The sequence below is a fragment of the Leguminivora glycinivorella genome, chromosome 1, assembly GCF_023078275.1.
Source record: "Leguminivora glycinivorella isolate SPB_JAAS2020 chromosome 1, LegGlyc_1.1, whole genome shotgun sequence".
In the NCBI taxonomy this organism is placed as follows: domain Eukaryota; kingdom Metazoa; phylum Arthropoda; class Insecta; order Lepidoptera; family Tortricidae; genus Leguminivora; species Leguminivora glycinivorella.
The window spans coordinates 20,284,267-20,306,838 of NC_062971.1; the positions used below are offsets into that span (position 1 = coordinate 20,284,267).

Consider the following 22,572-nt stretch of genomic DNA (forward strand, 5'->3'; position numbering starts at 1 on the left):
AAATTGTTAGACAGATTAGTCCTAATCATTGTGAAGGAAAATATTGTTGTTAATTTATTTACAATAGCACTATTTACTCAAATATATGGAATTTTATTTTATTCCAGTATTCACTTTACCTCTAACAATTTGCATTAAAGAATCAAGCGACAAAATATGTCTCATAATACGCTACGGCGAAATAAATTAACGTCATCGCAGTATTTTAAAAGCCACTGAAAAATTACTATTTCATTTATTGGCTGGTCTGATCAACGTTAGCATTTTTGAAATTCGTATGTCATATGACCAATATTATTCACATCGTAAATAATTGCATGTCATGAAATTACCTTGTTAGAATATAACGAGTGTTTGATTGTCAATTTGTGAAATTTTCAGGTTCAAAAAAGCCAATACCCTTGGAAAATCGTTCTCAGTTTACACAAATACTCACCGTTTGCTCACATTCAACTCAGGGCATGGCACTCTAGGCGTGGGTCATCATAGGACACACGTATCACACGAACAGGAGTTCGCACTTCTTTAATCCTCTGGATATGTTTGCGGTATGTTTTTCAGGATACGTTTAAAAATATTGCTTATGCTTTTTTATATAATTATATTTCTCGCTTTTTAAAACTGTCTATTATATCCTAAATAATGATAACCAATCAAATTTCAGTAACAAACTCATGCAAGCATGGCAGCATAAAATTATGTATGGGAATGTCAACTAGGTTGCGGACCACTATAGGAAAAATATAGTAAAAGCGAAAGTTTGATTTCATTAAGTAATGCAGTATCCGTGATAACCTTGCTCTATCTTTGCAACTTGGGAACGAATCAAAATATTTTATTAAATATTTTTTTGATTTTCAAGTAGTCACACTACTATATATCTTATCTTATCTTATCTTATTATCTTATACCTTTAAACGAGCAATTCTTGTATATTTATTTATTTATATACATTTACATTATTATACCGACGTTCTCGGAAACCGCTCTAACGATTTCGCTGAAATTTCTTATGTGGGGGATTTCGGGGGTGAAAAATCGATCTAGCTTAGCCTTAGATCCCGGAAAATGCGAATTTTCGAGTTTTCATGCGTGTTTTCTTTCGCGTTAGTAAAAGCTAAATATGGTCGTTAATTACGCCAACCGACATTGGTTGAGCGTAGCTCAGTAAAGTTGTCAGAGGTCCGTCTAATGTTCGCAGGCAGATCGCGGGTGTCAGGGCTTCGAATCCCGGCCAGAATTATTATTATTTTTTTTTTATTTTATTTATAAGAGTTTTTTTTATCTAAAGACGTAGATATAATCGGTCGCCCAGATATAAATTATAAACTGAAATAAATATCATACACGAAAGAAAAAAGATTGGCGGGCAGGTGGTCTAGTGGTAAGGACGTTAGCCGCGTAAGCTGAAGACCCGGCTTCGATTCCCGGCTCGGCGACCAGTGGACCTTGTCGTTGTTTTTTTCTTTCGTGTATGATATCTATTTCAGTTTGCTCTATCTTTTTTTTCTTTAAAATGAGGTAATCTTGTATACTAACATTTGACCCGTACTTATTTACAGTGGATGACTTCAGCCTCGGCAGTATGGTTCGTGACAGCTCCTTTTACAGTCGACACCTTCTTCTTGCTGAGTGGATTGCTGATTGTGTACACCTCTGTTGGAAAGATAAGTCCGAGTAAGTGTTACGTAGGTTAACGAAAAACTAAAAGCCATTCAAACATGACAAAAGCAAATGGAGGACCCTAGATGAACAAAATTGACAACGTTTCAAAATTTTCAATGTCCCTAAATCGAAAACCATTTCGAGATATACGCTTGTAGATCACGTAAATAATTTTTTTAATTTTTTTTTCGTATATTTAGTATAAAAAATCTTAAAAATAGTTTAAAGGGGAAGTGACGTCAAATAGCTGATTTAAAGCTGCCACTATACCAAAAAAATCTTCCAGTTGGGATGTCACTTGAGTTTGACAGTGACACTTATCACAGTTCGTAGCAAAGATATTAAAAATTTCATGGCTTAGTCTATGGTTCGTAGTTATTCACTATGGTTGACAGTGACACTTGACAGTCAGACATACCGGACTGTTTGAGCTGACTGTTAAAACTTATTTTTTAGAAATGATTTTGTCGTTTTCTTAGGTGTATGAAACAACACATGTGACGTCACGAAGGTGTGTCTTGACGTTTGTAACTTACGCTCTTTCTGCTCGAAGTAGTAATAAGAAGGGATTTTCTCATTAAAATAGCAGTTTTTGGAAAATTAAAAAAATACGTGTATCTTTTAGTATTGAGTTCTTTCAAACCAAACAATAAAAAGTAGTACTCAAAAATATGAAATGTTGTCAATTATAAAAAGAGAAATAAAATGTCTTCCTTTTAAGTATTTCGATGATATGCCGTTGCACAGTGTTTTTGTTTATTTCTCTAACTTTCAAGTTCATGTCCACTCGAATTTATAGAGGAAGGTAACATTTAAAATGAAATAGTTTCTTTGAAACATAGTACCTATCCAATCCATAAGATATGATTATTTATTATTTGTACAAGCCATTAAAAAGTGATCTGGCCGATTTTAATACTCGAGCTACAATTTAATTATTATATCTGTGCACAGTTAAATCAATTTACCTGCTGGTAAGTAACCTAAATATGAACTGAAATAGAGATACCATACACTAAAGAAAAAGCGATCAAGCCCACTTTTGGCAAAGCCGGGAATTGAACCTGGGTCTCCAGCTATCGCGGCTAATGTGCTAAACCGCTACACTACCCCGACCGCCGAGGTACCCGTCAAAATTTCCTACCTAAGTATATACTTAAAATAATTGCATTTGTGACATACGAGTATGAATCCTATGATAGATATACAGAGTACCGTACCTTTTTAACCGACTTCATTTTAACTATCTTTATAGTAAGGTACCCTAAACGACACTTATTAACATCAGAAATATCAGAATACTCCATTAATTTTTTAATCTTATATGTAGTAAAATAATTAGGAATTTCATCTTTTCCAGACGGCCTATTTAAGAATATTCATCTATTCTACCTTCATCGTCTACTTCGAATGTTTCCCATTTTGGCAACTGCCGTGTTTCTTCAAGCATCTTTGTTCAACCACATTTCTGACGGACCGGAGTGGTTCGTCATAGTTGACAAAGTTGAACGGTGCAGGACATATTGGTGGTCTACCCTCTTATACGTGCAGAATTATTTAACGCAGAAGTGGGTAAGTAGCTTGATATAGATTGATATGAGATTATGTGTATAAATGGATTGAAACTATAGGTTTTAAGCATAAACAAAATTGTGACAGCTTATGTAGTTTTATCACCCACTTCATTGCCTCTAAACGGGTGTGATCATTTTTACCAAAAACAAATTCTGTACCCAGACCTACCGTTTGAGTATGGTGTAGTGTACCAGTGTACCTACAGATAAAAATACACTCATTGCCCTACATTGGAACAACAATGCTGGCTGTAGTCGCCATCCGAAGGAAACCTTTTTGAGTTTATTGTATCAGAGACTGTGCCCATTGAGTTTGATTTATTATTGTATACATTTAAGTAATTATATTTTTCAGTGTATTGGCCATACTTGGTACCTAGCTGTTGACGTGCAGCTGTGGGTACTTGGCAAAAGAAAATCGGCATGGGTTTCGTTAACCTGTGTCACGTTGGCCGTGATGGTGGTAACGACAACCTATAACTATTTGAACGAGTTCCCGCCGGCATCTTTTGTACCAACGTAAGTTTTAATCTTACCAAAGTGGACTAAGGGCCAGTTGCATCAATCACAGTTAACAGACACATCATCGTCACGCGGCAGGGGTCTATAGAACTTCTCATACAATAAAATTTAGCGAACGTTTTGACGGTAACAGACTGTTTCGTGCATAAAATATTGTTGTTAGGTACAAGATTTGTCATTCCGTTGGATGGATAAACTTTTGCTGCATTACAATTAAGCAATTTATTTGCTAAAAACTACCTTTTATCAGATTTGTTTATGACTAAATAGTTTAAGTACCTATTAGACCTATATCTATACCAATTATGCATACTTGATCAATAAATACTCAAAAACACCGAAAGCACAAGGTTAGCTTTTAAACATACCTGCATTATTACATACCGGTCAAAATCTTTATTTTGCGTTGTTATAGTCAGGTTAAAAAAAGCGCTGGTGGCCTAGCGGTAAGACCTTGCGACTTTCGATCCGGAGGTCACGGGTTCGAACCCCGGCTCGTACCAATGAGTTTTTGGGAACTTATGTGCGAAATGTCAGTTGATATTTACCAGTCGTTTTTCGGTGAAGGAAAACATAGTGTTCCGTCGAGGAACAGAGATTTTTAGTTTTAATTTCTTTTCTTGATATAGTTAAAATAGTTATTTCATTTTCATACATACAAGGCAACACAATTTTGAAAGAATACTTGTTTCCATGTATATGTAGCACAGTTTTTTGGAGCTGGCAATTACAGAAGTCCCAAAGCGACTTTCCGGTGCCCCACCACGCCACCTGGCGGATATATAGAAAAAACTCTCTCTTCGACCGTGCGAGCGCCATGATCTGCGCTCCCGTTATTACGAATTAAAAATAGTTATCGGTGCACCGGCGCGACACAAACGTGAAAATTGACATTTTAAGTGATATTCCGACCAGTGACCTAAGCTTCCGTTTATATGTGACAATCGTTTTAGTGTGAGGATTTTCCCAAAGTGTTTCCACGTGGCCCCACAAGCGCCTCTGGACAAATGTAAGTAGCCTCACCAATTAAACGCCGCTACATATAGTTTTTTGATCCGTTCGATCCGGATTTTTCTTTCTCACGTTGTGTTGCCCGTGTATTTTGCGGTATTACGTACCCATCATTCCAATTACATACGTTTGTAGTTCAATTTTTCATTGTAATTTCCGCCATCTTTGCTCACGGCAAAATGGTACCGAATCCTACAGACGGTGTCGAAACCGACACATCGTGTATGACACAAGATTTATTCGAGCGAGATCTAATTCTCGACGAATTAAAACGAACATTACAGTTCGCAGCAACGAATATAGAACAATTTCGTTCAAGAACTTCCGATTTAACAGCGCACCAGCGAAAGTTTACCAAAATTCAAACTAAGATCGAAAAGGCATTAATTAAGTCTAATAGCTTCAACAAAGAAGCCAACATTAAGATTCGAAATGATTTCAACGATTTATATTACGCGATAGTTACGCATTTAAATAACCTAAAGGAGGTAGATGTAGAAAAGCGGCGAGCGAGCCGCATTCCTGTGCCTAGCCAACACGACACGTTTATGAACGACCGTCGAAACTTGCCTAAATTGTCGCTTCCTGAATTTCACGGTGAACCTACTGGCTGGCCCGCCTTTTTCGACTTATTTCAATCGTTGGTCCACAACAACAATGCCTACACTGACGCGGAAAAGTTTAGGTATTTACTACTTTCGGTTAAAAACGAACCATTTAATTTAATTAAATCAATTCCCATAACGGAAAGTAATTATTCAATTGCGATCGATGTTCTAAAATCCCGTTATGACAACAAACGCATTATTGCGTCACAACATCTAGATAAATTATTCGATATCGATTCTTGTTCCGCGCGCTCATCAGTTGTTGCTATGCGAAATTTGCTTAATGTTTACCACGAAAATATTAAAGCACTTGAAGTTTTGGAGTTTCCGGTTAAAGAATGGGACTTCGTTCTGTTAAATTTATTATTACGTAAAATTCCCGTTAATACGCGAAAAGAATATGAACGTTCTTTAACCAACCCAAGTGAAATACCTAAAGTCCAAACCTTAATAACATTCTTAGAGCGCGAACTTACGGCGGAACAGATGATTACAGTTTCCCATATACAGTCCACAAAAAATAATTCCTTAAGTACAACAAATAAAAATAATTTAATTTCAAATCAAATTACACCTAAACGGGTTTTAATTACGAATACGTCAGACCAAACTCGACCGTATGTCGATACGAATAAGGTTCGATCTTGCGTGAAGTGCAAAGGCTCGCATGCCCTTCACAAATGTTTGGAGTTTTTAAATTTGTCTACTAAAGATAGATTCACATTTGTTCAAACAAATAACATTTGTTATAATTGTTTATGTTCCGGACATGACTTACGTAATTGTAAATCAAGTTTTAAGTGTCGTAAGTGCAATAAGAAGCACCACACCTTAATTCATTTAGATTCGGACCTTACGCGTACGCGACCCTTCCCGGCGAACAATGAAGCCGCGGAACTAGTTGCCGTCTCGCTCGCTCTAACGGAGCAGTCGCAGCCCGGCGCGGGCGCTGTCCCGAGCCCATCAGCTGTTCACGGCGTGAATCAAAATAATCTAGGTTTAGGTATTGAGCCTCATACGGTGTTACTGTCAACTGCGTTGGTTGACCTTTATTACGAAGGTAATAAAATTGCTACAATTCGTTGTATGTTAGACGGGGGCTCACAAGCAGCTCTTATTACTGAATCGTGTATGCAACGATTAAATTTACCGCGACGAAATGTCAGCGAGCCGTTGGTAGGTGTCGGTGATTTACCGCTCAACCCTAGGGGTACCTTCGTGTGCTCAATTTCGCCCAAGGGCAAACAAAGTCCAAGTATTCCTTTGGAGGCTACTATTTTGTCAAAATTAACCCGTCAAATGCCTAGTGTACCACTAGCACCGTACGGGGAATGGCCTCATTTGCAAGGGCTCGCTCTAGCCGACCCTGAATTTCATAAACCTCAGCCGGTTGACATGATACTTGGCGAGGACATTTTCATGGATGTCATTCGCGAGGGTATAGTCAGGGGTAAACCTGGCACACCCACAGCAATCAATAGTGTATTTGGTTATTTACTAGGGGTAAAGTCAACTTTACTTCTAATATTTCGACTCCACGCCATACTTGTTTTACGTCGTTCGACAACGACAATCTCGAGAAGTTTTGGGAGCTGGAGTCAGTTCCAGAAATGCGGAGTTACACTCCCGAAGAAAAGCTATGCGAATCCTTTTTCCAAAAGACGCATACGCGCGAAGAGACAGGGCGATACATAGTTGCTCTGCCATTCAAGCCCGATGCACCGCCCCTCGGCGAGTCTCGGCAAATTGCTCTAGCACGTTTCCACAAACTGGAATACCGTCTAGAACGAAACCCCCAGCTGAAGGCGGAGTATCACGCGTGCCTCCAGGAGTATGTGGATCTAAACCACATGGAGCTCGCGGACGATAACCCCCCCGCTGGCGCGAGTTATTACATCCCGCACCACTCGGTGTCGGTAGGTACCGTTACTTTCGGTATCAGTAGTTCCCCTTATCTCGCCTTGCGCACAATTAAACAGCTCGCGCATGACGAAGCCGAGCGTTTCCCGCTCGCCTCGCCAGTCCTCCTAAATGACATGTTCGTCGACGATGTGGTGACCGGCGCAGATACCTTAGCCGAAGCCCTCAATCTGCAGCAGGAGCTGATAGGTATTTGTGCCACGGCCGGGTTCGAATTGCGAAAGTGGCAAAGTAACTCGCCAGCCATTCTCGCTGCCACGCGACCGACAGAGTTTCATGGTGAGCGGCGCGAAAATGTTCATTTTGCCGAAATGGAAAATGACAAAGGGGTCAAGGTCCTTGGACTTCAATGGAATCCAAGATCTGACGCATTTAGTTTCAAAGTTCAAAGTTCTTCGCAGGCCTGTACAAAGCGGGCGATTCTTTCCGAAATTGCAAAAATTTACGACCCCCTCGGGTTATTATCTCCGGTGACATTGTTTGCCAAACATTTAATTCAATTGCTATGGTTAGCCAAAATTTCCTGGGACTCAGAACCCCTATCGATATTATTAACTCATGGACGAGTTTTATTAACGAGCTACCGCTCCTATCGCAAATTTCTTTTCCTCGTCATATTTTCAATACTGACGACTTCGATTCAATCGAAATTCACGGATTTGCCGACGCAAGCAAAATTGCATACGCAGCATGTGTTTATATACGTCTGACGGACAACACCGGGCGAGTTCAAACCTATTTAGTCATGGCTAAAAGTCGCGTTGCACCTCTTCGGGTATGCCTTACTATACCTAGAATGGAATTGATGGGTTGTGTAATCCTATCAAAATTAATTGAAAAAGTTATGCATCTTTACGGTGGTCACATTCACCCCGATCAAGTGTACGCATGGTCTGACAGTTCCGTCGTGCTCGCGTGGCTTCAGTCACCCCCGCACGAATGGAAAACGTTTGTCTCGAACCGCACTAGTGAGATTTTGTCCCGTGTCCCGGCGCGCTGTTGGCGTCACGTCCCGTCAGCTGATAACAGCGCTGACCCGGCGTCTCGCGGTCTGCTCCCCGCCGCGCTCGTACAAAATGACTTGTGGTTCCATGGTCCTACATGGCTCCAACAAAGTCGCGACTCCTGGCCTATACCAAAACCGGTGGTAAACACGAACGAGGAAAAACGCAATACACATGACTCGGCAAGTCTTAGTTATGCATGTGTGTCCACATTGCCTCCTTCCCCGGACGACGACACTCTTATAACGCGATTTTCGTCGCTAGGTAAATTAGTTCGCGTCACGGCAGTCATATTTCGTTTCTACAATAAATGCAGGAAACATAAACAAACATTCCCAAAGTACGTCACCGTACCAGAGTACAATTTTGCATTAAATCGACTAATATTGATTACACAACAAAAAGTGTTCGAAGACGACATTAAGAGGATTTCGTCAAATAAACTTCCGTCAATTCGTTTGCGGCGTCTCACGCCCATTATAGATAGGGATGGTTTGTTACGCGTCGGCGGACGTATTCACAAATCACTTTTACCTTTTGAATCAAAACATCAATTGATTTTACCTAAAAGACATCCTCTTACAAATCTTATCATTGACGATGCGCATATAAAGGAACTACATGCCGGTTCGCAGTGCGTGCAAAACTCGCTCTTACAGCGATACTGGATTATCTCTGGTCGTGATATTGTTCGCCTCCGCGTACATCGTTGTATCAAATGCTTCCGCGCTCGACCGACTCGCTGCCAGCCGCGCATAGGAATGTTACCCTCGGTTCGGCTACGCCCCGCACGTGTGTTTAGTAAAACGTCTTGTGACTTTTGTGGGCCATTCTACGTACGCGCTAATAAGGTTCGTAATGCAAAAATAATAAAATGTTACGTTGCAGTTTTCGTATGTATGAGCGTTAAAGCTGTACATCTTGAGTTAGTTTCCGAACTTTCCACGGAAGGTTTTTTAGCTGCGTTGCGACGTTTCACGTCCCGTCGAGGATATTGTACGGATATATATACCGATTGCGGACGTAACTTTGTTGGTTGTAATAATTACCTTCAAGAGTTATATATTTTTTTACGTAATGATTCGGTCATGAGTGCCCTTAATCAACAAACTTTAAAACAAGGATTAACTTGGCATTTTCAACCACCTTATGCTAGTCATTTCGGTGGATTATTTGAAGCAGCTGTTAAGAGTTTCAAAACTCATTTACATCGCGTAATAGGTACACAAACGCAAACATATGATTGTATGCACACTTTGACGTGTCAAATCGAAGCTGTATTAAACAGTCGTCCGCTCTGCGTTCTAAGTTCGGACTCCGCGGATCCTTTACCTCTTACGCCGGCCCATTTCTTAATCGGTGAGCCCTTAACGGCCCTACCGGACGTTTCTCTGATAGACGAGAACCCTAATCGTCTTACACGTTGGCGCTGGATACAGCAAGCTGTCCAGCATTTCTGGCGTCGATGGAGTCGTGAATATCTCCATCAACTGCAACAAAGTACAAAGTGGCTGCAAGACCGCGGTCCCGCCGTTCGTGAAGGTACTGTTGTTGTGGTATGCGACGACCACCTGCCGCCGCTGCAGTGGAAACTCGCGCGCGTTCATGCTGTCCATCCGGGCAGCGATCAAGTTATTCGCGTCGTAACATTGAAAAGCGGGAACACGTTGTTCAAACGACCTGTTGTGAAGGTCTGTCCCTTACCTTTAGAATAAACTTATACAATCGTTACGACTCTTAATGTTAAGTTAAATATAAGTTTCATAAAATATTTTGGTATACTTTCGTATGGTTTCTTTTTTTATTTTCTTTTAAAAGTCACTCCGTGTCTTTTAAGGTGAGCGGCATGTTCCGTCGAGGAACAGAGATTTTTAGTTTTAATTTCTTTTCTTGATATAGTTAAATAGTTATTTCATTTTCATACATACAAGGCAACACAATTTTGAAAGAATACTTGTTTCCATGTATATGTAGCACAGTTTTTTGGAGCTGGCAATTACAGAAGTCCCAAAGCGACTTTCCGGTGCCCCACCACGCCACCTGGCGGATATATAGAAAAAACTCTCTCTTCGACCGTGCGAGCGCCATGATCTGCGCTCCCGTTATTACGAATTAAAAATAGTTATCGGTGCACCGGCGCGACACAAACGTGAAAATTGACATTTTAAGTGATATTCCGACCAGTGACCTAAGCTTCCGTTTATATGTGACAATCGTTTTAGTGTGAGGATTTTCCCAAAGTGTTTCCACGTGGCCCCACAAGCGCCTCTGGACAAATGTAAGTAGCCTCACCAATTAAACGCCGCTACACATAGTGAGGAAACCGGACTAATTCCAATAAGGCTTAGTTACCTTTCGGGTTGGAAGGTCAGATGGCAGTCGCTTTCGTAAAACTAGTGCCTACGGCCCTACGCCAAATCTTGGAATTAGTTGTGAAAGCGGACCCAGGCTCCCGTGAGCCATGAAAAACGCCGGGATAACGCAAGGAGGATGATGTTATAGTCGGGTTAAAAATATATCCCTTTAACCCCTCCATCAAAAAGAATAAAATTAGCTATCAGCCTATCACTACGAGTATGTAGTGAAACCGCCATCTATGGGAAATGTACTACACTATTAAGCAAACCTAGACACATAAATGAACATTGATTATAGCGCCATCTGCCAAAAACATAATAAACTAATAGCTACAAACGTTTTGGTTCTTCAAAATTGATGTAGTAGTTCACAACATACACTACAGATTGCGCTTTTATGAAATCTCTTGTATAAGTTTGTCTAATTGAAGATAGATGGCACTTTTATTAACATTTTGTTTTTCAGCCGACCAGTAGAAGACTCTATCCATTATTCACGATATTATTATATAAACACTCTGACGAGATGCTCGCCTTTCTTCGTTGGAATGCTGTTTGGCTATCTTCTTAACATTTTCAAGAGCAAACCAGTTCATATGGCTAAAGTAAGGAAATAGATTTTTTATTTTCACAGAGAATGCGCGGTAGACAACCGAAGCAGTTTTGGTAAAATCTAAAAAACCAAAAGGAAATACCTAATGAATCTAGTTATTTTTCATAACTGTTTCGTAGCATGTTATTCAAATCAAAAAATCATTAAGTATAATAATAATTATTATATGTAAATTGTACCCACTCAAAGGATTTTATCAATATAATTATATTATGTTGTATGAAGCTATGAAACATTTGGTCTGGCTCAGTCGGTAGTGACCTGCCTGCTGAGCCGCGGTCCTGGGTTCGAATCCCGGTATGGTTATTTTTTGTGTGTGATGAGCACAGATGTTTGTTCCTGAATCATGGATGTTTTCTATGTATTTAAACAGTATGTATTTATCTATTTAAGTATGTATAGGGCTAAGCTAATCTGTGTAAGGTGTCCCCAATATTTATTTATTTATTTTTATATACTAGTTTTTAACTGAAATATGAAACTCACTACTTTTTACCATCTTTCAGTGGCTTGTAGCATTATGCTGGTTCTGCGCCTTTGGCGTTTTCGCGGGTATTATCTACTCCTCATATGCCACTGTTCAAATGGATTGGGACAGCCTATTTTGGGACGGGATCATCAACTCCTTTGCTAGACCTGGATGGGCTGCAAGCCTTGGATGGATGATATTTGCATGTACTCACGGCTATGGAGGTTGGTATACATTTTCACCATTCTTAAGATTCTAAAGCACTAATGGAAAATCTGGGATCCTTATTTACATAAAGCTTCAATTATAGTAGAGTAACCAGACCTAAATCAGTGCTAGTGAGTATTGAAAATGTACCTATAATGCAATAGGGAATACTACGGCAGTGTTCTGCCGTGCCGCCAGAGTGCAACACGAACACGAAATCATAGAGTAACTCAAGCCTCCCTAATAAAAATTCGTGTAAAATGCATATACTCATCCTTGACTTGAAAAGGATGGATATATGCTAGTTATTTCTCTTTTTGGTAGGTGGTCCCTGGTTTTGTGTTAGCTAGGGATGTTACTTTGTCGATTCAATTATCGATAAAATATGCACTTACTTACGTTCTCACCTTAAAAATAATATAAACGTTATATATATTATATAAAAGTAACGAAAACATACAATATTGATATAAACATTTCATTTGGATTATTATGTGGCTTTTTGGCTATGAAAGTCACATATTCATACATTCTTGCCTTCTTGGCTAACCGTACCTACTGATTGCAAATAAATGGTTTGTTTATGTACTTACCTACATAAACGGTCACTTCTCTTCTCTTACCAAGTCCTAATATTACATTATCATACCTATATCTTTGATCATAGATCTGTATGCCTCCCTTTTTCTGTAACGTGAATAAAAAGGACGGCATGTTGTCTATGACTATATTTCTATGATAGTGTAATATCGGCCTAAATATTAGTCTGTAAAAAATAGAAGATGGGAGATACGAGTATAAAACAAATAAATACATTCTTCTCTTCTCCTTACGCAAAGACCTAAGTAATTTAATTCATGTAGCATCCCTCTAATTTCTAGTCCACCACTCAAGAATCTACTTATACTTACCTCAATAATATTTTCTCTATCAAATAGAAAATAAAACAAAACGGCAGTGTAGGTACCAAAATTTATTATTTCAATAGTTTCACCTATTTTTAGTTTCTTTTTAATAATGTTTGAGAATTTCTGGAAAACTAAAAATAAGTTTAATTCACTAGAAATGTTACATTACCGTTTACCCAGTCTGTGATACCTGATAATCATTAATCATTTTATGTCCTTTTCAATGCAAGAATGTTAATAGGGTTAATGTCGGGACGTCGATAAAAATGACACATCACTAGTAAAAAAACAAAACCTAAAAACAGTTTGGAGAAACTTCGAAAAAAACATGCACAAAATTATGCAGAATTATATACAACGTGTTTCCGGTAACACTCAAAACATCAGACACCCCAACTGATTTTTATTTTTTTAAACTCATCTAGAGTATTCATCTTTTAATCTGATGGTTACTTTTTTTTAAATTGAATTTTTAATTTTCTGTACAGCTCTACTTGACTTTTAGCTCTACACTCAACAAAATAATTGCTAACTTCCACCATAAACTATAAAACTATTTATTTGTGTACGTTACTGCAACGACATAAGGTTTACCAATAGACAGCTAAGATGTCACTGTAAAACACTTTAAATCTTTGTCACAGTAAACTTCAAATTGGACAGGTAATCGCAGTAAGCAAATTTAAACCCAATATTTAAAATGACAAGGTTGTAAGTACCTAAGTACGAGTTCAATTTATTATGACTTATGATAAACATTAAGATTAAACTGACAAACAACGTCAAACTTGCAGCGGAAAAAATAATCGTCCAAGTAACCAGCCAGTATTAATACCCCTAAATACTGAAAAAGGTAAACAACCTCTAGCAATGCGATATACACAATGTTGTCTTACGAGTACAATAGAATAGGCACGTAAAAAATAACTAATAATACAAATTTAAATAAAAATATTACCCCCATCAAGATATAGCTCAATCGATTCTACTCTCGATTCTGAACAAACTGTTTTCAGGTTTTTAGTGTTAAGTGAAACACGGTGTATTGTAGTAGTAAAATATAAACTATGAAAATATCGTATTTTAAGCTTTGTTTAGATCCTACAAATAATAGTATCAATAACTGACCGAAATTCACTAATGAAACACAGTAGGTTCTTGGGAGTTTTCTTTTCTCCATATACGTGAATTACAGTCCTTAATCACATAAGCCATAATCACACAAGGAACTTGAACACATCACAAATTATGAATTTAGCAGGATCATCAACTATCTATCAGGAATAAACACAATTAAATTCAAAATCGGCCAGACGACCGCCGAGATATTTGATCTAATATAATACGATTAGGTGTATAATTGTCAAAGGTAGACACCTGGGGAGACATATGGGGGCAGGCTCCATTTCAGCTTCTTGGCCTTCTTTTTGGTGGAGTCTTGGGAGTAAAGGAACCGCGAGCATCGCACCTTGAACTTCGTGTTTCCGGTCTTCTTCTTCGGAAATCTAAGAAATATATAAAGTTGAATTTGTAAAATAGCTAAATAACAAGAGAATCATAACAAAGAACAATAATCATTGATGGCGTTTTTAAGGTATGAATATTGATAGGTGATTATTGCAAGATCGATAAAACACATCACATCACTCTGCTAAAAAACATAACCTTACCGAGTTTGAAAAAACTTCCAAAAAATGTGCAAAAATCTATACAGAATTGAATAAGATTTGAATTGTATAAACTACCAATATGTACATTTATATTTCTGACAGGTCCTATCAATAAATATTATCAAAATTTCAAGAAACTTACCGATGAAATGATATAACTTCCTGCGTGTTTTCATTTCTTCCTGAATGTGATTTGCAACTCTTGATCACACACGCCATAGTCAGAAATGAAACTTGGAACTATCACAAATATACACTGAGCAAATTTTTTTACGATTTATCAGAAATCCCCACATAATAAATAAATATCGTCAAGACGACCATTGAAGTCGAGCTAAAAATTGGAACTAATATAATACGACTATGTATAGTTGTCAAAGATGGACACCGAGTGTAAAATGATAAACGTATATTTAATTTTGCCGTATAATAAATGGACCCCAGGTCCGTTTTGACATCAGCATTTAGGGACAACCTTCGAGAAAACGAAAGAAGTTGTGGAATTTTGTTTCATTCGCTCATATAAAAAAGGTAATAGTGTGGTGTGAGTAAGATACATGTCACCGAGCTCTTATTACTTCCGTGGAGTACCTTATACAAGCTATCTACGCCTTAAACAGATTTTTGAGATTTTTTTACTATGACATTATGGCATCAAGGCGGTTCTTTTGCAGAGGGCCTAAAGAACCACGATAGACGTGTTGCTTCCCTGTCACACTTACGGGTGCATTTGAAATTGTGACAAAGGAGCAACACGTTGAAAATGGTTCGCCATAAAGCCATCGGTAATCTGCTGGAGGCCCCTTCTGAAATAGTACATTACGATACAAGTGCGTCAAAAAGGAAGTTGGAAACGAGTTAAATCGACACGAGTTACGAATTTCCTTCTCGAACGTGTATTGTACGACGTTTTTCAGTACATCTGAACCTCCGAAGTTTCGACCTGGCATATAATGAACCACTTATCGGAACAATTTTTCAGTATAGTACTCCCTTCGGTCGTGTTTTAATTTATCGCCACTCGTTTCTAACTTCCTTTTTTACGCACTTGTATCATAATGTACTATTTCAAATCACCCATTCGAAAGGGGATTTTTCTTCCCTGGTGGTACAGCCTGTTCAAATTAGTATGAAGAAAATAGTTCTAATGAAATTTCGCAACATCGCGCGTAGTCTTATATTTCTGGTCAGGTTTTAATAAATCCTCATAGGTAATGTGAAATGCTATGTCAGCCCTGCTGACTCAGCAGTACAATAAACCGTAATTTGGTATATGTTAATCCAATTCAACTTTAATTAAATTTTTATCTTAAGTATATCAAATGCGTTAAAACTTGAATCCCCCACTGAGCTCAGAATTATAAGTATATAAAATTTTAGAATGCCTCGTTACTCTCATTATTCAATTATAGTATCCTTTGATTCGTTCAGTTTAGGGTTAATATACGTAGGCCCTCGCCGTTATGTTATGTTGCTTCCATGTGACACAATCTACTACCTATTGCGTAACATTCTTATTAGTTCCGACTAATCCGCGCTACGCACAAGACACCTGGCTCTATATTGATAAAATTGGGTTTGTTTAATCATGATAAGTGTTGTCTAATTAATATCTACGCAATCAGATTATTAGAAATTCAATAACAGTTTTTGTGTATTAATTTCGGATGTACCTGCCGTTTGTATTTCATAGTTATATTATATCTTGTTAATTCAAACGTGATAAGTGGTTCTAGGCAAAGCTTATGCTTATTCTCCTAAAACTTATGCTTTTTGGATTCTCCTACCTAAACTGGTAATTTTTAGCAGACCACCTTTTCTGGTCTAATAATTTTGTTTTGTCTCCAATCTTTTGCTGACCTACCATTACTTCCATTTTAGTTCAAAATACGAACTTCATCATCCGTTACCTACCCATCTAACCGTTACTTCTGTTACTTTAGCACCCGTTTCTCATGTTATTGCAGTGCATATTTCTTGTCAGAGTAAACCAGTGACTTTGATCCATTAATTTTAACACAGTCATAATTACTGCTATATAATCATTAAACCATTTCTTTAGAACTTTGGACTGTCTGTGTGTTAATCAATCAAGTGCATAATCTAATCTGGTTAGTAAAAATTGAACTTTAGAAACAATCTTTTTTTATTTGATAAAATATGTATGATTAAGATCGTCTGTACTGTTTTTTTGTTTTGTCGTATTTATGGTAGGTATATTCACTAGGAATAACATGTAAATTAGTAATAATCAAGTTCATTTCTCTTCTTATAAGCACATTACCAACCGGCAGTGACTTGGAGAAATCTGTATGGAGTGTTGTGGCCAATGTGCTCATAGGTTAAATTAGGTTTAGTTAAATTTTAATTTGTCTTTTTATTGTTTTACTGCATGTCATTAATACCAATTACTCATATAAAAGTTAAAAAAAGAGTGACATTTGATTTAAAAAAAATAAGATTTTTATCTCGTTAGCCCAGATTAGTTCATAGTTCTCACTCACAAATCGAATTCATTTTTAATTCCATCAACTCTCAAATAGTTTTTAGGTTCTTCCACCTTGGCGGGTACTGCCTCTTCGAGGATTCCTGGCACGGGCAAGGGCAGTATCCACTCGGTGTACCTAAAAGAGACTACGTATTGGCATCGTCTATCGTCTCCCAAAGGTCCGGAACACCATTGTTCTGTACTAGGGTGGTTCACGAATGTATGGAGAAAAAAAAAGGTTTTTTATTTTCGCTCCCCAGGTTTTTTCTTGCTTCATTATGATCAAAAATTTATATGTACCAAAAATTAGCTTCTTATTGGCTCATTTACGACTTGCGATGATTTGCAAGTATATAGGAGCCCATTAGTATGGAAGTCGAAAATTTTCAAATTGTAAAATCAGCAAATATGTCCGGCGCAAGACTCATTTTCGATTCGTATTCCGGTGTCTGTTCGTACTAAGTCACATTTGGTGTTTTTAGACATCAAAATGCTAAAAAATGCACAAAAGTTGGCTAAAAATTGTTTATTGTTGACTTTTAAGGCTTCAGGTTCAACCTAGTCCATCAACATCGCACAAAAAATAAAGTTCAATAATATGTTATCATCGAAGATAAAATACCTATTTTCTATATGCTCTAGATTTGTTTACTATATTTTTTTTTTTTCAATTTATTTGGGACAACAAACAGTAACACACAAGGCTCTAATAGAGAATTACAGTGTTAACAATAGTAAGGTGTGAGACCAACAACATTGTCCACCGATTACTAGATTTAACTTAAATCTAAAGTATACAGCGCAAGGTAACAATGATATTGAATTAAAGGTACTTAACAATGGAAATAGTACAAAGGTTTGTGAATACAGTAACGCACTAACACAATTTTATTAACAAATATAGGTACGTAACACGTAAAAGGTAGATAAGAAATTACAAAACAAACGACTGCATTATCAACAATTTTGAGGACAAGTAAGAATGGTAGTAAGTACATAATAGTATGGTCTATTGGAGTGACTTTCAATTTTGTTTATTATTGAGTAATTTAATTAAGTTGTTTTTATATACATTGTCTGACATCATGAAAATGTCAATTTCATTGAAATGTAAGTTATATGATTTGACCATCCTGTAAAGGGGATCACGCTCCCCGGCGCGGGTTCGACAGCGCGCATCTGCGAACAGTTGGTGCATGCGAGCAGCGCGCTGTCGTGCCCGCGTCGGCACGCGGTAGCTGAGAGCCCCACTCAGGCTGGGACAGTCGAATTTACTATGACAAAGGTTATATAGGACCATTGCGTCTAGAAGGAGGCGACGGTTTTGTAGGTTGAGTAATTTGTACGTATCGAGAAGCTGCTGGTAGCTTAGACGAGAACGGTAACAACGGTAATGCATGGCACGCAAGAATTTCTTTTGAACAATCTCTATTGAGTTTTTGTACTTATCATAGAAAGGGTTCCATATCGACACAGCATATTCTAGTTGAGACCTAACCAAAGACTTATATAAATGTAGGTAGGTTGATGGTTGCTTAAAATCCATTCCAAGACGCATGATAAATCCGTACATTTTGAATGCTTTACCAATGATATAGTTGATATGAGAATCTAGATGAAGCTTTGAGTCCAGGTGGACACCAAGATCTTTTATTACCGAAACATTTTCGAGAGTCGATCCGCTAAGGGTATAGGAAGTGGGAAATGGGTTAAGTTTCTTGGTAAAAGTAATTAGTTTGCATTTAGGTAAGCTAAAAGAAAGTTTATTTATATGACAGTAATCACTGAGACGGTTTAAATCACTTTGAAATTTCAAGCGGTCTTCTTCGTTTTCGACAGTGTGGTAAATTTTAAGATCATCAGCGTAAAGTAAAAAATTGCAAAATTTAAAGCAGCTGTCTATGTCGTTAATAAATAAAATGAATAACAAGGGTCCTAATATAGAGCCTTGTGGAACTCCAGAGGTTACATTGACACATCTCGACTCATATCCGTTGACTGCCACTTTTTGTGTACGGTTAGTAATGTAGGATCTAAACCATCTCCACAAATTACCTCGTATTCCGTTGAAATATATTTTTTCTAATAGGATTTTGTGATCCACTCTATCAAATGCTTTACAGAAGTCTGTATACTGTACACTATCAATGCGTGAATTCAGGTCTCTTATGTACCAAAATGTTGAAATTTTATATGAAAGCTGAAAAATTGTCAAATCATAAGCGACCCCTAAACACTACTTTATCTCGCTGAAATTTTGTATACTGACATTTGGGATCAAATCGTGTAAAAAAAGCCCTGGGGAAGAAGAAAAAATAAAAAATATATTTTTTTAACCACCCTATTCTGTACTCACAGAAACCCCATCCCATCGGAAAGACACACAACATTAAATTTAATAATCATGCCTTCATTGGTCGTCCAGAGTGGAAATGTTAAAAGGCAACTTCGGAGAAAGCGCAGCAGCACCTCTCATCAACCCTGAGTACCTATTGCACAGTCCTTATAATGGTGCAACAGGTGTCCATCTTACGAGTGGCGAGTCATCACCTGCCTCGGTAACTTGTGCATGCAATAATATTGTCTTCGGTTACCGCGATAGTTACTCATGAAATAATACTGCCATTGAGATCAAGAAATATCCAAACTTTAATAGAGAAGATGGCTTTACTTTACCACCGGCTTGGGATCCAGTAGTACATCTGATAATGGAACAAGCACAACGAAAACTGGGGCATTTGTGTTGTATGGTGTTGGACATTTGCAATTTGTTTTTGTCAATTTTGAGTTGATTAATTGATTAATTGTTTTTTAACATAGTAATGGTAAATTTTTTGAATATTGTATAACTAGCTTTATTAATACTGTGTGAACCTGCCTTAAAAATCTATATTATTTGTGGTCATGGTTCGTTAATATTTCTTGTATGTGGGTAGCTTTTGCACATTGTAATTTTTCCTCAGTCACCCGTTGACGACGAATGCTGTAAAGTGTTCGAAACGTCGGGATTAATTGTAAATTCATTATAATATGCGATTTAATCCGTTTCCATAGTTTTATTTCTTGTGCATGCAATGTTATAGTAAGTGTCCGGACCTCGCAATAGTCCATTTGCAATGAAATAGTCCATTTTTACAATTGACCCATCAAACCTGATGCAGTAGACTAATATTAAATGTATTCCTTCCATTTTATCTAAAATAGTTTCCAATGCCAGCTGAAACGTTCACGGGTCTATTCATTTACCCGTGAATGGGTCCCAGCAGATGTTCTACGTTACTTCAAATCTCTCAAAACGGCTTCTACATGTTGTATATGTATATAACATCCCCATACTCGCCTCATATGTTTGTGTATATCCTGTCAGAATCAAAAAACTCGAGAGTTTAAAACAGAGATACAAAAATAATCAAATGTTGTTGATTGGTTCTAGGTCCCATCAACTGGTTTCTGTCACTTCGTATGTGGAAGCTACCATCTCGGCTTTCTTACGCGATGTACATCTTCCACTATCCCATAATAATGATGATCAATGGTACTTCTGTCTCGGCCAGTTACTTCTCCGTTGAACGTTTTGTAAGTTTTCAAATAGTGCAATACTTTTTTAATCTATTAATATACATAATTTTGATTATAAATTATCATTTTGGTGTGAACTATAGTTGAAGTAGGAGATTGACCCTCAACTCATTGTATGTGTGCACAGCAAAGGTCGATCGTAAGATCTGGCAGGTTGTGAACTTTCCAGTCCACTAGGCATATAATAAAATATAAAAATTATTAAATAATTAATTTCTGGGCAGTAGGAGTATAAAGAATTTTTTTTAAATATATCTCATATATTTTATACTTAATATGTAATTAAAAGTTAAACAAAGGTTTATATTCTTAATGGTTTTTATTTGTCTTTTTCAGTTCCTCCGATTTATATCTGACTTCGTATCAGCGTTTGTTATCGCTTTTATCCTCTTACCTACATTCTTCCTTTGGAAAGGACATAAGAAATTAAAAAATATTGCGGAGAATTTTTCAATGGTAACCCTAATGTGTTCCTTGTAACTCGTTATACAGCTGTCAAAGTTCACAGACAAAAATAAAAATGTCAACGTCAATCTGTCATTATTTAAAAATGGCGGCGGCGAGTGTACGGTCCGCCCTGCGCCCGCGCAAAGGTAAGTTTAATCGTCATTAATCTCGTGTTTTCTTAGCAATTATCCTATGAAACGTGTAATTTATCAATAATTAGTGCATATATTTACGTATTACACAGTTAGTTTCTTGAACTATTCAAAATCTTTCGTTGCACCATGTCGGAAGGTTTTATGTCCTTTGCAGAGTACAAATGTAGGTGATTAAGTTTAAGAAATTTTGCCTACATGTGTACTTTGTAAAGGACATAAATAAACGAAGATGTATTTTTCATTTATATTGTACGTTGTTTTCAGCCTTAGCAGACATAGAGATAGAGGACGTCCTAAATGACTCGGAATTTGATTACTCGGGAAATGATTCAGACGACGACCCTATGTTTCTTCCATCAGAAATTGCAAAACATGCCAGTATCGAGTCTGAGTCAAGCAGCAGTTCGGATGAAGAAGAAAATGTACCCGATCCTCCTGTTACACCACCTTTATCATATTCTGATGTATCAGAGTTAGCAACTACAAGTTCTTCTTCAAGGGGACTAGCCAGATCTTCATCAAGAGCACGCAGCCGCGGGAGAGGTAGAAACAGAGGAAGAGGCCGAGGACGAGGTAGGGACAGCAATGCACAAGCGCAATCACCGCCTTCCCTTCAGACAAGGGCTTCTGCTTCCAGTGTTCAGGATAATTGGTCGAAAGAATATTTTCAGCCTGAAATAAGACCACTGACACAACCGGCATATAAGCAGATAGATTATTCAGATTATGAATGGTAGGTACCAATTTTACGAACAATACATTGACGCCGATATTCTGTTTCAAATAATTGATGCTACTAATAGAACTCACATTTTGAACACTGGAAAGTCACTTGGACTTAGTCTAAGAGAGTTAAACGTGTTTATTGGAATAACTCAAGTCATGTCAGCTCTCCAGTATCCACAAATTGATATGTATTGGTCAAAAAAATGGAGAGTTCCCATAATAGCTCAAGCCATGACTCGCAACCGATTTTTTTTCATTAGAAAACGCCTCAAATGCGTTTACGATAATGAAGTAACTCTTGAACAGAAGAAGATAGGATTTGGAAAATCAAGCCGTTGTTTGATCGCATACTAAGAGCATGCTACGAACAAGATCGTCCTCAGGAGGAAGACCGCTTTTCTGACTACGAAGAACTGGAGCCAAAGCATAAAAAGCGTAGGATATTAATTAAGCCAGTTTCCTACCCAAGAAATTCGATTCAAAAAAGCTACTCATCTGCCAAGTTTATAACACGGAAAACCAGCATCGTTGCCGCAAGCCCGGCTGTGAGAAAAAGACAACGGTATTTTGTCAGAAATGCGAGATATTTTTATGTTTCATGCCAAACAAAAACTGCTTTTCTGATTTTCATGAAGCTGATAATTAGACT

The 22,572-nt window shown here is 37.6% G+C and overlaps 3 protein-coding genes across 3 annotated transcripts; 2 read left to right on the top strand and 1 right to left on the bottom strand.

Moving 5' to 3' along the window:
• Positions 1-478: 478 nt before the first annotated feature.
• Positions 479-21,075, top strand: LOC125227537 (O-acyltransferase like protein-like). The gene is made up of 8 exons (XM_048131904.1): positions 479-548; positions 1,563-1,677; positions 3,026-3,237; positions 3,595-3,758; positions 11,128-11,266; positions 11,781-11,967; positions 20,450-20,592; positions 20,932-21,075. The coding sequence occupies exons 1-8, from the start codon at positions 540-542 to the stop codon at positions 21,073-21,075; spliced, it is 1,113 nt and encodes a 370-aa protein (XP_047987861.1). The 5' UTR covers positions 479-539.
• Positions 14,067-15,095, bottom strand: LOC125233136 (60S ribosomal protein L38-like). The gene is made up of 2 exons (XM_048139011.1): positions 14,671-15,095; positions 14,067-14,363 (listed from the first exon to the last, which is right to left on the bottom strand). Exons 1-2 carry the CDS (start codon positions 14,745-14,747, stop codon positions 14,222-14,224), a joined length of 219 nt encoding a protein of 72 aa, XP_047994968.1. The 5' UTR covers positions 14,748-15,095; the 3' UTR covers positions 14,067-14,221.
• Positions 20,981-22,110, top strand: LOC125233130. Its single transcript, XM_048139002.1, has 2 exons — positions 20,981-21,188; positions 21,462-22,110. The coding sequence occupies exons 1-2, from the start codon at positions 21,116-21,118 to the stop codon at positions 21,932-21,934; spliced, it is 546 nt and encodes a 181-aa protein (XP_047994959.1). The 5' UTR covers positions 20,981-21,115; the 3' UTR covers positions 21,935-22,110.
• Positions 22,111-22,572: the final 462 nt, after the last annotated feature.

What these genes read in the sequence shown, in the direction of transcription:
- LOC125227537 (XM_048131904.1), top strand. An exon ending in TGTTGGAAAGATAAGTCCGA is followed by an intron (nt 1,678 to 3,025) that starts GTAAGTGTTACG and finishes CATCTTTTCCAG; the next exon opens with ACGGCCTATTTAAGAATATT. An exon ending in ATTATTTAACGCAGAAGTGG is followed by an intron (nt 3,238 to 3,594) that starts GTAAGTAGCTTG and finishes TATATTTTTCAG; the next exon opens with TGTATTGGCCATACTTGGTA.
- LOC125233130 (XM_048139002.1), top strand. Translation starts at nt 21,116, where the DNA reads ATGTCAACGTCAATCTGTCATTATTTAAAAATGGCGGCGGCGAGTGTA. An exon ending in CGCCCTGCGCCCGCGCAAAG is followed by an intron (nt 21,189 to 21,461) that starts GTAAGTTTAATC and finishes CGTTGTTTTCAG; the next exon opens with CCTTAGCAGACATAGAGATA.
- LOC125233136 (XM_048139011.1), bottom strand. Translation starts at nt 14,747, where the DNA reads ATGGCGTGTGTGATCAAGAGTTGCAAATCACATTCAGGAAGAAATGAA. An exon ending in GAAGTTATATCATTTCATCG is followed by an intron (nt 14,364 to 14,670) that starts GTAAGTTTCTTG and finishes TATATTTCTTAG; the next exon opens with ATTTCCGAAGAAGAAGACCG.